The 14,175-nt window shown below is 36.6% G+C and overlaps 1 protein-coding gene across 1 annotated transcript in view; it reads left to right on the top strand.

Annotated features, from left to right (window-relative positions):
• The window catches only part of NAMPT (nicotinamide phosphoribosyltransferase), a 39,111-nt gene that overhangs the window by 3,099 nt on the left and 21,837 nt on the right, over nucleotides 1-14,175 (top strand). The window contains exons 2-3 of the mRNA XM_045793449.2: nucleotides 12,460-12,616; nucleotides 14,058-14,161. Coding sequence (XP_045649405.1) covers nucleotides 12,460-12,616; nucleotides 14,058-14,161 — 261 coding nt within the window. The remainder of the gene's footprint in view (nucleotides 1-12,459; nucleotides 12,617-14,057; nucleotides 14,162-14,175) is intronic.

Raw genomic sequence — 14,175 nt, 5'->3', positions numbered from 1 at the left:
CTTTCAGTAAGCTGCCTTCTAGTTTTGTTGATTGTTTGCTGTGCAGAAGCTTTTTGTTTAGGGGCGCCTGGGTGGTGCAGTAGTTAAGCATCTGCCTTCCGCTCAGGGCGTGATCCCAGTGTTCTGGGATCGAGCCCCACATCAGGCTCCTCTGCTAGGAGCCTGCTTTTTCCTCTCCCACTCCCCCTACTTGTGTTCCCTCTCTCGCTGGCTGTCTCTGTCAAATGAATAAATAAAATCTTTAAAAAAAAAAAAAAAAAAAAAAGAGAAGCAGCAGCTTTTTGTTTAGATGTAGTCCCAATAGTTTATTTTTGCTTTTTTTCCCCCTTGCCTCAGGAACCATACCCAGAAAGAAGTTGCATCGGCTGATGTCGAGAAGTTACTGCTCGTGTTCTTTTCTAGGATTTTTATGGTTTCAGGTCTCACGTTTAGGTCTTTAATCCATTTTGAATGTATTTTGTGTGTGGTATAAGAAAGTGGTCCAGTTTCACTCTTTGCATGTAGCGATCCAGTTTTCCCAGCACCATTTGTTGAAGAGACTGTCTTTTCCCATTGGATGTTTTTTCCTGCTTTATCAAAGATTAATTGACCATGTAGTTACGGGTATATTTCTGGGCTTTCTATTCTGTTCCACTCATCTGTGTATCTACTTTTGTGCTAGTACAATACTGTTTTGATTACTACAGCTTTGTAATATATCTTGAACTCCAGAATTGTGATATCTCCAGCTTTGCTTTCCTGTTTCAAGATTGCTTTGGCTATTCAGGGTCTTTTGTAGTTCCACAGAAATTTTAGCATTGCTCTGTTTCTCTTAAAAATGCTCTTGGGATTTTGATTGAGATTGCATTAAATGTGTGAATTGCATTGGGAGTATAGACACTTCAACAATATTTGTTCTTCCAATCCATGAACATGGAATGTCTTTCCATTTCTTTGTGTCATCTTCAGTTTCTTTCATCAGTGTTTTATAGTTTTCAGAGTATAGGTCTTTCACCTCTTTGGTTAGATTTATTCTTAGGTGTCTTATTATTTTGGGTGCAAATGTAAATGGGATTGTTTTCTTAATTTCTCCTGCTGCTGTTGCTTCAGTATTAATGCATAGAAATGCAGGATTTCCATATATTTTGTATCCTGAGACTTCACTGAATTCTTTTATCAGTTATAGTAGCTATTTGGTGGAGTCTTTTGGGTTTTCTATAAATGGTGCCATCTGCAAATAGTGAATATTTGACTTCTTTACCAGTTTGGATGTGTTTTATTCCTTTTTCTTGTCTGACTACTGTGCTGTGAACTTTCAGTAATAATGCTGAATGAAAGTAGTGAGAGTGGATGAATATCCTTGTCTTGTTCTAGACCTTAGGTTTGGGAAAAGCTCTCAGTTTTTCCCCATTGAGGATGATGTTCACTGTAGGTTTTCAGATATGGCCTTTATTATGTTGAGGTATGTTCCCTCTAAACCTGCTTTGTTGATGCTTTTTATCATGAGTTGTACTTTGTTAAAATGCTTTTTCTGCATCTACTGAAATGATCCTATGGTTCTTACTCTTTCTCTTATTGATGTATCACACGTTGATTCATTTGCAAATATTCAACTACCCTCGCAACCCAGGAATAAATCCCACTTGATCGTGGTGAATAATTTTTTTAATGTATTGTTGGATTTGGTTTGTTAGTATTTTATTGAAGATTTCTGTCTATGTTCAGTAGAGATATTGGCCTGTAGTTCTCTTTTTTAGTGGTGTGTTTATCTGGTTTTGGTTGCAGGGTAATGCCTCATAGAATGAATTTGGAAGTTTTCCTTCCTTTTCTATTTTTTGGAATAGTTTGAGAAGAATAATATTAACTCTTCTTTAAATATTTGGTGGAATTTGCCTGTAAACCCATCTGATCCTGGGCTCTTGTTTGTTAGGAGTTTTTTGATTACTGACTCAATTTCTTTGCCTAATAATCACTCTTTTCTAATTTTCTATTTCGTCCTGTTTCAGTTTTGTACTTCAGATGTTTCCGTATATTTAGCCATTTCTTCTAGGTTGTCCAGTTTGTTGGCATATAGTTTTTCATGGTATTCTCTTATAATTGCTTGTATTTCTGTGGTGTCAGTTGTTATTTCTTCTCTCTTATTTGTGATTTTATTTATTTGCATCCTTTCTCTTTTTTTCTTGATGAGTCTTGATAGAGGTTTATCAATTTTGTTGAGTTTTTCAGAGAACCAGCTCCTGGTTTCATTGCTCCATTCCATTGGCTTTTTTAAGTTTCTGTATCACTTATTTCTGCTGTAATCTCTATTATTTACTTCTTTCTGCTGTTTTTAGGTGTTGTTTGTAGGTTTTTTTTTTTTTCCAAGCTCCTTTAGGTGTAAGATTAGGATGTTTGAGATTTTTCTTTTTGAGATAGTCTTGTATTTCTATAAACTTGCCTCTCAGAATTGTTTTTGTTGCATCCCAGAAGTTTTGGACCATTGTTTTTTCATTGGTTTCCATGTACTTTTTATTTTTTGATTTCCTGGTTGACCCATCATTGTTGAGTAGCTTGTTATTTAAATTCCATGTATTTGTCATCTTGCCAGATTTTTTCTGGTGGTTGACTTCTAGCTTCATAGTGTTGTGGTCAGAAAAGATGGCGTGGTGTGACTTGGATCTTCTTGAATTTGTTGAGGCTTGTTTTGTGGCCTAATATGTAATCTGTTCTGGAGAATGTTCTGTGTGCACCTGAAAAGGATATGTATTCTGCTGTCTTAGGATAGAATGCTATGAATTCATCTGTTACATCCATCTGTCCATTCAAAGCCATTGTTTCCTTGTTGATTTTCTGTTTAGATGATCAGTACATTGATGTACATGGGCTCTTAAAGTCCCCTATTATTATTGTATTATTTTCCATTAGTTCCTTTGTGTTTATTATTAACTTTTATGTATTTGGTGTTCCTATGTTGGGTGCATAAATATTTACAATTGTTATATCTTCTTGTTGGATTGTCCCTTATATTATTATATAGTGTCCTTCTTTGTCTGTTGTTTTACAGTCTAATTTGCCCAGGGGCGCCTGGGTGCCTCAGTCGTTAAGCCTCTGCCTTCCGCCCAGGGCGTGATCCCAGGGACCTGGGATCGAGTCCCGCATCAGGCTCCCTGCTCCACTGGGAGCCTGCTTCTTCCTCTCCCACTCCCCCTGCTTGTGTTCCCTCTCTCGCTGGCTGTTTCTCTCTCTGTCAAATAAATAAATAAAATCTTTAAAATAAATAAATAAATAATAAATAAATAAAAATAAAGTCTAATTTGCCCAATAAAAGTATACTCTGGCTTTCTTTTGACCTCCATTTGCATGATAGATGTCTCTCCATCCCCTCACTTTCAATCTGCAGGTGTCTTTAGGTCTAAAAGGAGTCTCTTATAGGCAGGATGTAGATGGATCTGGTGTTTTTATCCCTTCTGTCACCTCCTGCCTTTTGATTGGAGTGTTTAGTCCATTTACATTCAAAGTAATTATTGGTAGATATGTATTTATTGCCATTTTATTTATTTATTTTTGGGGAGTGGTTGTTTCTGACAATATTCTCTGATCTGTTCTTGTCTTTTATGGTTTGCTGGTTTTCTTTAGTGATATATTTGGATTTATTTGTCTTTATTCTTTGCCTATTTATTAGTGGTTTTATGTTTGTGCTTACCATTAGGTTTGTATGTAATCTCTTTGGCGTTTAGCAGTTCATATTAAGTTGATGGTCATTTAAGTTTGAACCCATTCTTTACTCCTCTTCCCACATTTTAAGTATATGTTGTCATATTGTCCATCCTTTTATTTTGTGAGTTCCTCGACTGATTTTTTTCCAGAACTGTTTACTGCTTTTGTATTTTGTACCTTTATACTGTCACATTTGGTCTCTGTGTTCCGCTCAGAGATTCCCCTTTAATATTTCTTGCAGGGCTGGTTTAGTGATCATGAGCTCCCTTAGTCTTTGGGAAACTATCTCTACTTCTATTCTGAATGATAGCCTTGCTGAATAGAGTATTCTTGCCTGCAGATTTTTTCCATTCAGGCACTTTGAATATATTGTGCTCTTCTGGCTTAGAAAGTTGCTGCTCAATGATCTGCTAATAGACTTATAGGGTCTCCCTTGTACGTGACTATATTCTTTTGTCATGCTGCTTTTAAAATGTTTTATCACTATATTTTGACAATTTAATTACTGTATGTCTTGCTGTGGATCTGCTTTTGTTGATTTGGGGGGGGGGGGGCGGGGGGGGTGGTCCGTGTCTCCTGGACCTGAATGTCTGTTTCCTTCCCCAGTTTGAGGTAAGTTTTCAGCTATTATAATTTCTTCAAATAAATTTTCTTCCCCTTTTTCACTCTTTTTTTCATCTGGAACTCCTAGAATATGAATGTTAATACGTTTGATGGAGTTACTGAGTTCCTTATGTCCCTGTTTTGGGTAATTATTTTTTTCTCTCTTTCTGTCTCCTAGGTCATTAATTTGTTTCTCTGCTTCTTCCAGCTTGTTCATTTCATTAAGCATGCTTCTTATTTTGTTTATCGAGCCCTTTATCTCTCCTATGTTATTCCTTAACTCTGTGTTAATGATCTCACTGATGCCTTCTACTCTTTCCTCAAGTCCAGTATTTTTATGATCATTACTTTAAATTCTCTTTCTAGCATGTTACATATATTTGTTTCACTTAGATCTCTCCCCAGGCCTTGTCCTGTTCTTTCATTTGGGACAAGTTCGTCTGTCTTCCCATTTTGTCTTAGTATCTGTGCCTGCTTCTGTGTATTGGGAAAATCAGCTGCATGTCCTGTTCTTGAAGGTAATGAAACAGAGGTTCTGTAGTGCCGTGCCTTGTAGTGTCCCCTGTTCCCCAGGATCTGGCACTTCTGAGAGTGTCTCCAGTGTGTGCCACATGTGCTCAGCTGTTGTGTCCTGGCTGCTTTATCCTTTAGGCCAGTTATCTGCAGAGGCTGTCTTTACTTGTTTTGGGCAGTGTTTTGTCCCCCGCCCTGAATGTAGCATGTTTTAACTAGGTGTGCTTGGTTCTGCTTGTGGAATGAGGCCTGTTGCCACTGCCACTGGAACCGAGGCCCTGCAAATCTCCGTCTCTGAAGGCACTGTGTGAGCAGGCATTTGGGCTGGTCTGCGTGAGGGGGCCCACAGTGCTAGCACTGAGACAAATGTGAGCAGGAGAGGCAGTTCCATCCAAGCGTGCTTGGGGGGAGGGGGTGTAATCAGGTTAGGTAGGGAATGTGGATGCTGCACTGGTTCCCATAGGTGGTCCTATGCTTATTATGAGGGGCAGGGAGAGGGAAATGGCTCCTGTCAGTTCCTTTGTTCCCAGAGGGGTCTTTCCGTGGACACTGCCCCTCTGAGACATGCTCCAAGATGAGCAGGTAACCTCCCCACTGTGTGCCCCACGCTCTCTTCAGATCACTGTTTCCACACTATGTTCATGGGCTGTTTGACTTGCCTTCTATCCAAGAGCAATGCAATGCAATGCCCTCTGGGCTCTAACCTAGCCAAGCCTGCTGACCTTTAAAACTCGGGTCTTTAAAACTCTTGCTACCTGCAAGAACTCACGAAATTTGGCTCCTCTTGCTTTCCAGGCAAGATGCTATGGGGATTTTTATTCCAGTGTGCTCCCCTGTGTGCTAGTCTGTCTCTAGCCCTTCTTTCTTCCACTGCAGTGGCCGTGATCTTTTCATTCCAAACCTGGTCTCTGTACTTCCTGCCTCCTTCAATGTGGCATCTTCTTGACTTTTAGTTGTGGAATTTGTTCTGACAGTCTTCAGGTGGATTTCCAGGGTATTTAGGATGATTAGTATCTAAGTTGTAGGATGAGGCAAGCCTGTGTCGTCCTACTCTGCCACCATCTTCCAAGTTTGTCTAATATAAATAAAACCTTTTAAGAAGATTTTTATCTTGGGGCACCTGGGTGCCTCAGTTAGTTAAGCATCTGCCTTCGGCTCAGGTTGTGATCTCAGGGTCCTGGGATCAAGCTTCATGTTAGGCTCCCTGCTTCTCCCTCTCTCCCCCTCCCTGCTTGTATGTTCTCTCTCAAATAAAATCTTACTAAAAATTAAAAAAAAAAGATTTTTCATTTTTCCTCCCCAAAAATCCCTCAAGAGGATTCAGTCAGGTTGATGTGTTTTATACCAGTATACTAAAATGGATGGTGTATTCCACACTGACATTTTTAAGTTTCATTTGTCTTACATATTTTGTGGTCCTTATAACCAGTATTCCATTTTTACCTTTTTATCTTCTTAGATGAAGAAGAGATAGAAATGATAATCCTGAAGTTAGAAGTAATGAAATTTTTATTTGGCAATTACATGAAACTATTACATATTCTTATCAATACTTACAAACTACTGGCCAGTTAAAGTAGGTAGGGAACCTAGTGGTTTTAGACGTGTTGATGGGAGAGAGAATATTGTGGATTTCTTCTTTCTAAAACCAAAGAAAGAATAGTTGGTTGTCTGAGGACTACAAAAAGGTTTTTTGCAAGTAGTAGAGTAGTGTCCAGGCACATGCCAACATGGTTATTTTGTTTTTACTTGTATCCTCTCTGGAGGGTTCAAGACAATTTGGACCAGAGGAGGAGCTTTGAAAATATATATTCATTTCTGTAATCTATACTATATTATACACAATAAGGAACTGAGAAACAGGTAAATGTGGTTGTTTCTTCCATTTTCATCCTGGGTTCTTGTTTAATCATTTTCAAAATGGCATAAAGTAGTGGGTTGTATTTATGTTGTGCTATGCCGGCTAGGGAAAGGTGCATTGGGCTGCTTTAGCCATTGCAGTACTTAAAAAGCATTTGGAACTTTTTGTAAAGGAGATCAGATTTTTGTTTTGAGGGTTTTTTCCCACCTACCCCTGGGGTAGCCATTGATAAGTTTACAAATACCTGGCTCATTAAGAGGTGCATTTCTGTTCCTTGTTCCTTTCCCTTGCTTCTACGTAGATAATGTTAGTAACAAACTATAGCAGAGAATAGATTTATTATTTTTGAACATTTTACCAATTAGCAGATCAAAATGGAAGATGTTATCAATTGAGTTGAAAAATATATATAGTGTACGATAGTAATCTCTAAGCAATTTACACATCACCCCTTGTTATGAATTGTGCTATCCAGTGTGTTGCTTCTCAAAAGTTCATTTGTAAACTGGTTATCTGGAACTCAGCCCATTTTCATTAATTCATTTAATAAATATTGGAGATCTCCTAAGTACTGTAAAAGACAAAAGATGTCTCTTAAAATCCAGCATGGGTGAAAGTTGGTTTTAGAGAAGTTACAGAAGGTTGTATAATTTATGTATGGTGATTAGTCACCCAAGGTAGCTTTTTTAAAAAAGATTTTGCCGCCGCATTAATGGCAGATTAACAAACTTTAAAGGTTTGGGCTTTTTGGAAAGAGAGCTGGGGACAGATCTTACTGGCAAGTTAGTCCTGGCTGGAACTTTAGCTACCCAGTGTCTGAGCTGTTCCTGTTTTTCATGGTTGCTGCTTTTTCGTTGCTTCTGAACAAACACTTAAGTTATGTCACAGCGACTCTCAGGGCAGCCTGAGCCTTGTGAGGAGTGGAGTACTGTTACAGTTTGTGTGTATGTCCGAGATAACCTGTGCATTCGCATGATGCAATTTTCCAGTGAGTTTTATATTATAAATTATAGGAAAAGCTCAGGCAACAGAAATAAAATTCTATATGTAAATCATGAATGTGCTTCATAAGAAGATTAACTCAGATCAGTAGTAGTTATATAATATTTTGCAAGACAAAGATACCAGAAGCTGGTGTCCTCTTGTTAGCTGACTACATCTTTTTCAAAGGTGTGCCAAAAAAAAAAAAGGTACAAATTATCAGGAACTCTGTGCCAGGAGGTTTAGGGGAAGGGGCAGTATGATTATAGTTGATTTAACAATTTCCTCTCTTCCCCAAAATACAAACCAAAAATCTTTAAGCCATACTTTTGAAGTTATTTTAAAGTTCTGAAGTTGCTTCAAAAGCCAAATAGCAAAAAACTATTTATTTTCTTCAGCAGTAGAAGTATTTCCAAGGCTTGAAAAATCTTTAAGAAGTAAGAATCAGTTAACTTTTTTGCTATTTTTAGTACATTAGCATTCACGAGGCAGAAAGTCTTAGCCATTGTAAGGCTGAGTGGATCCTCTTTTGAGTGCCCTTATAAATTATATAGATAATATAAGTTATTTGTGACATTATATATATTTTCCCATGTGCTCTTATATACACATGGTATTGTTAAAATGTTGGCTTATGATTATTTCCTATCTGTTAAAATTATAACTGATAAAGTATGTTAGTAGTGGTTGCCTTTGGTCTTGTGATCCCATTGTAAAAGAAAAGCTCTTGGGGCGCCTGGGTGGCACAGTGGTTAAGCGTCTGCCTTCGGCTCAGGGCGTGATCCCGGTGTTACGGGATCGAGCCCCACATCAGGTTCCAACGCTATGAGCCTGCTTCTTCCTCTCCCACTCCCCCTGCTTGTGTTCCCTCTCCCTGGCTGTCTCTATCTCTGTCGAATAAATAAATAAAATCTTTAAAAAAAAAAGAAAAGAAAGAAAAGCTCTTGAAAAAACATCAGATCAGCTTCATGGGAAATCTGAAGAGGCTCAGGAAAAAGTCTGTTCTCACAGAAAGATTCTGTGCAACTTAAATACTTCTATTTCTTTTCATTTTTAAATTATTTTTAGGTGGGGGGAGGAGGAGAGGGACAGGGAAAGAGAGAGACTCTTAAGCAGGCTCCATGCTCAGCGCCAAGCCCTGTGCAGGGCCCAGTCCTATGACCCTGAGATTATGACCTGAGCTGAAACCAAGAGTCGGATGCTTAACTGACTGAGCCACCCAAGCACTCCTCATATTTCTATTGAAATGTCATACTTGGGACAAGGATATGTAGCCTAGGGATTGATTATAATTTTTAGCTTTTCATGAAGTAAATCAATCACAAGACTGTGAAATTAACTTCTATTAAAAGAGCGAATTTCTCCTGTGTGCCTGTGTTCTTTACCACACACGTATTCACATACTGGTAGTGTGCTCTGTCAGGTGTAGGAAAATCATGCTAGTTTAGGAAACATTTTTAGAGATAAGGTTTGCTGAGGATATTATGAGAAGTTAGCTATTTTCATCTTACAGATAATGTTAAATTTATTGTAGAACCATTTTCTCTATTGATAGAAGGCAAAGTAGTGCTAATAAAACCAACATGTTTAATAACTCCCTTTTTGTAGTTCAGTTTAATTTTGAATACTATGGAATTTTGTTAGTATTACTTGATACATTTAAAACTGAGCTCTTGATTTCCCAATCCATTCCTTCCACAGCCTTCGTCATCTCAGGAAATGGCACCGTTATTCACCCAGTTGCTCAAGCAAAAAATGTAGGAAACATTAATTCCTCCCCCCTCCCATCCCCCAATTATAATCTATTAGCCTAATTCTCCTTTACCTCCAAATGAGCCACTTCCATCATCTAAGCTAGTCTTTAGCCTCTCACCTGATGGTCCTGCTTCCTCTTTGGTCACCCTGTAATCCATTCTCGACCTGTCAAGCTGATCCTCATAAAATATGAAGATCATATTCACACTTGATTTAATATTCAAGCTCCTTGCAGTAACATACAAGCCTTACACGATCTTGTCCCTGCATCTCTCTGTAACCTTACCATGTACTTGGGACTCCTCCTCCCCACTCTCTCATGCGCCAACCACACTGGTGTTGTGTTCTGTCCCTTAAATCAGTGTATTTCCTATCTCCTTGTAGTTTAAGGTCCTGTCACCATCTCAGAGAAGCCTTCCTGGCCCTCTCTTTACAGCAGTGTGTCAGGCCCCCTGTAGCCCTTCATTTTCTTTTAATTTTTAAAACCTACATCTAGATCTGAAGTTATTTTGATTTATATGTTTTTCTCTGACCTCCCAGTCCTCATTAGCCCTTTGAGAATAAAAACCACCTTAGCCCATTTACTTCCCCATCCTCAGTACCTGAAACAGTGCCTGATACATAGTGGATACACAGTATATATTTATGAATAAACTATTTACAAAATAAATAACAGTTTATTAATTTAATTTTCTGCTGTATCACCTCATTTTCTAGTGAAGGTTCCAAGTGGTTCAGAGAGAGCGGTTTACCAGAAAGTAAAATGAAAAGGGTAGTAAACCTAGCAAAACTGAAACCATTATAAATTTTCTATTGGTTATATTCTTAGAATAGTATTTACTTCTTAAGAAGCTCTGTTTGGAAAAAAATTTCCCGTTAAAACAATGGTATAAGCCAATATAAATAGATCTGAACATACTATTTGATTCTTTAAATATATTGGGTGTTCCTTGGTAGGTGGTTAATTGCCTGAGAATTAGCATCTTCAGCTAAATTCTAGACTAGTTCTCGAAAGTTCTCCTAAGAAGATTTTAGAAGTCACACTTCATTTCTAATTAAGCAGCCTAGACAATTTTGTGTTTTTAATGACATTTGTTTTCAGAGGAGGCATTCTGAATACTTATGCAAAGGTTGTAATATATAATTAAAGAACACGACAGAAGTAAAGCTTTAAAATTATAAACATATTCAGTCATTGTCCAGAACTGGAACTGTATTTGTATGATCGAAAAGTTTTAGTATACTTTTAGACCAGTGTGGAGTTAAATAGTTTAGGAACATTTCCATTCAGCTTTTGACTGTTTGGTCTACTCGGAAGACGAAAATTATTTATTTGCCTTCTCATACTTTTAAATCTGACATAGAAAAAGTTAATTTATAAAGATGCACCCTTAAGTATCTGAACTGCAAAAAGGTCAAACAAACAGAGTCACAGCTATGAATCTGACTTCTGTAAACTTGCCTAATGTGATCCAGACCTTTACTTGATTTTTACTTCATCCTAGTTGACTTTTCTTCTACCTCACTGCTTATTCCCACTAAAGGAGTTGGAGTTACTTATATTGTGAACTGGACATTTTCATTCTTACGTACATCTTGGGTATGTTTTTAGGTGGTATTACCTTTTTCTAATTCGTTTCCTGAGTAGTTGAAATAGTAGTGATTTATTCCTAGGGTATTATTCATATATATATGTTGTCTTTGCATTTTGATGAATTGGTTCATAGACTGAACTGCCCTGGGTTTTGTTTTAGCTATTTCATGGGGCTACTACTTCAGCTTCCAGTAGTAGTATCAGTCTCTAGGTTCTAACCTAAAAAAAACAAGAATAAAAACCCAAACCAAACCCTGGTGTCTACCTCTACGTTTAAGATTCTTCTCTCAGGTTGCCTTCAAACAGCATAAGGGTGCTGTTTTCATAGAGTTGCAATTTGCTTCTTTTGGAGAAGAAACATTTATCAAACATTTGTGATTTTTTTTTTTTTGCTCTCTATATAGAGTATTTTTATTTTAGAATTTCTGTGCTAAGCTACAAAGATTTTTTAGATTAAAGCCAAGTTTTACTTTAAGATTGTGCATCCAAACAAGAAAAGCATTAGTTTCCCTAAACTGAGGATCAGAGCTAAACAGGAAGAATGGTTTATGTTCACAGTGGTCATCCATGGAACTTGTTCTGCAACGATCATTTCATTACCCGCTTGACCGCCCTCTCCCTTAAGCTTTAAGGCATTTTCATTCCTACTGTTTCAACAGAGCACATACATATTATTCTTCCAGTTATTTTCTATTGGTAAAATGTTTTAACCACTTTAAAATATAAGAAAATACAAATTATAATGAACTCACTTTTTTCTTAAAACAAAGACATACTAACTTTCAACAGTGACTCTAACCCAAATTCATGGAAAAGAAATAATACTTCTTCATGTATTTCAACTCCTAAGGATTTGATGATGCCCTGGACATTTATTTCCCAATTCAGAGGAAATTTGAGAAAAAGTAATATTATAAAACAGGATTTTTTTTTTTTTTTTTTTTTTTGCTGCTGCTGCTGCTTTCATCCAGGTTTTCATAGTGTTACAATGAAGGCTGGAAGTAGTCATTCTCACTGCCTCACTATACAGATGAAGTAGAGCCATGGGAAGTCATTGACTATTGACTTACCAAACATGGTACATTTGGATAGTAACACTACCAAATTCTGCTTCCAATTCATTTTTTATAACATGGGTATGCCCCCCCAGGCAGCTACATCTCCCTTTCCCTGAAGGAAGACCATTCCTCAAGACCAAATGAGATACCTCTCTTCGTTCGAACTTTGAAGTGCCCGTCTGTCCCCTTAGAGGCCTCATACTTCGTTAAGTTCTGTTAATTTAATAGTCTCCTGTGGTTTTGAAATTAAGATACTGAACTATAAAAAAGTATCCTAATAAGTATGATGCTTATTTTTGTATTCTTTACAGCTAGGAAAAGAAGCTGATCAGAGGAAATAAGTGTAATTTCTCTGGTTTCTGTCATGATTTATATTCTTTTCTTATGTTCTCTAACTCAAGTATTTCTCTTTTCTTTAGGTTACTCACTATAAACAGTACCCACCCAATACAAGCAAAGTTTATTCCTACTTTGAATGCCGTGAAAAGAAGACAGAAAACTCCAAAATAAAGAAAGTGAAATACGAGGAAACAGTATTTTACGGGTTGCAGTACATTCTTAATAAGTACTTAAAAGGTATTATTTTTCCTAGTATGTTTAAAATGCTGCTTTTATGTAATGCTTCATAATTTTTTATCTATATTATATTCTATGATTTGAAATAACTCAAGTTTAATTTTGATATTTACTTAACTACTTTGACTATTTTAGGGGTTGTATTAGAATTATAAAAAAATCTGTTAATTTGAATGCATTAAATCTTATAATTTGGTGTATGTGCTTATTGTTCCAAGTATGAGAAAGATTTTCTGAAACTAAAAAATTCGGGAATAAGTTTAGAAAAGTCAATTTTCTGAGGCTAATTTGGTATGTTAATAGGTTTAAGTCATTCACAGTAAAGGATTCATTATTCATCTGGGAATTCATTTTGAATTATGGTAACAGAATATTTTTGTCATAGTCTGTTTTATCTTAAAAGCCTATTTTTCAGAACTGCCTGACACTGTGGCCTTAGTCTCAAGTGTTAAAATGGAAAAACCCCCAAAATAATTTCTGTGCTTTTGTATTTGAAAGTCCATGTCTAGTTTGTTTTATGATGGTATTTCTTGGGCAAAAACAGTTCACAGAGGTTTTATACATTTTGGAAAATTTCATCTCTGAAGCCTTTTCAAATAAAAATAGTCTCAGAAATGAATACAGATTAAGTTGAATTTTACACAGATAATAACCTTTTCCCATAATCTCGGCATTTAAGATCAGATAGTTCAGATATGTTACACCATTAAAAACCTACTTGAGTATCCAAAGTACTTTGCAGTAAGACTTACCGAGATATTTTAAACGAGTTTACTAAGTGACCTTACATAGAAAAAGTTACTAAAGATTGATGTCATACTTCAGTTCTACAGCTTAAAAACTTTATTAATTATAGCTAAAATCTATTAATTGCCTATTATAGGCCAGCATTATGCTAAATGCTTCATATATTTTAACTCACTTAGTCCTCACAGTCATCCTGTAAGTAGGTGCTCTACTATTATCCTCATTTTACAGCTAAAGAGAACTAAAAGTGTATTTGAGGAGCCAAAACTTAGTCCTTGTGAAAATTACTGGATTATCAATTATCAGCCCTGAAGACACCCTTTTGAATAAAGTAAAAAGGTTAACCTGGAAGATTATTTGTATCAAATTTGAAGAGTATATATATATTAATAATTATAGAAAAAATATCTTAGAATTTAACATTACTGTGATTAAAAAAATACTACATGTGTAATAATTTCTTCTGCACATCTGCTTTTCAAATAAGAGCTTATTATATATGCTTAGGGTGAATGAGCAGAAGAGCAAATTCCTTTCCTGGCTGTGCTGTTGACTCTGGGTGATCATTTAACCTCTCAGTTCTTGGTTTTTTATCCACAGAATGGTGAAATAGCTAGAGGGATTAATCCTACAGCAATTTAGCAATTTATGGAATGCCTTTAGAAATGTAAACAGGAGAAACTTGTCTTTTCAGGGAAAGTAGTGACCAAAGAGAAGATCCAGGAAGCCAAAGAGGTGTATAGAGAGCATTTCCAGGATGATGTCTTTAATGAAAAGGGATGGAACTACATTCTTGAGGTAAAAAAATGGTT

This window comes from Ursus americanus, chromosome 3 (genome assembly GCF_024610735.1).
Source record: "Ursus americanus isolate L20-20 chromosome 3, mUrsAme1.1.p, whole genome shotgun sequence".
Taxonomy (NCBI): domain Eukaryota; kingdom Metazoa; phylum Chordata; class Mammalia; order Carnivora; family Ursidae; genus Ursus; species Ursus americanus.
Note: the sequence above shows the minus strand (reverse complement) of the source record. Positions and strands in the feature narration are given on the sequence as shown.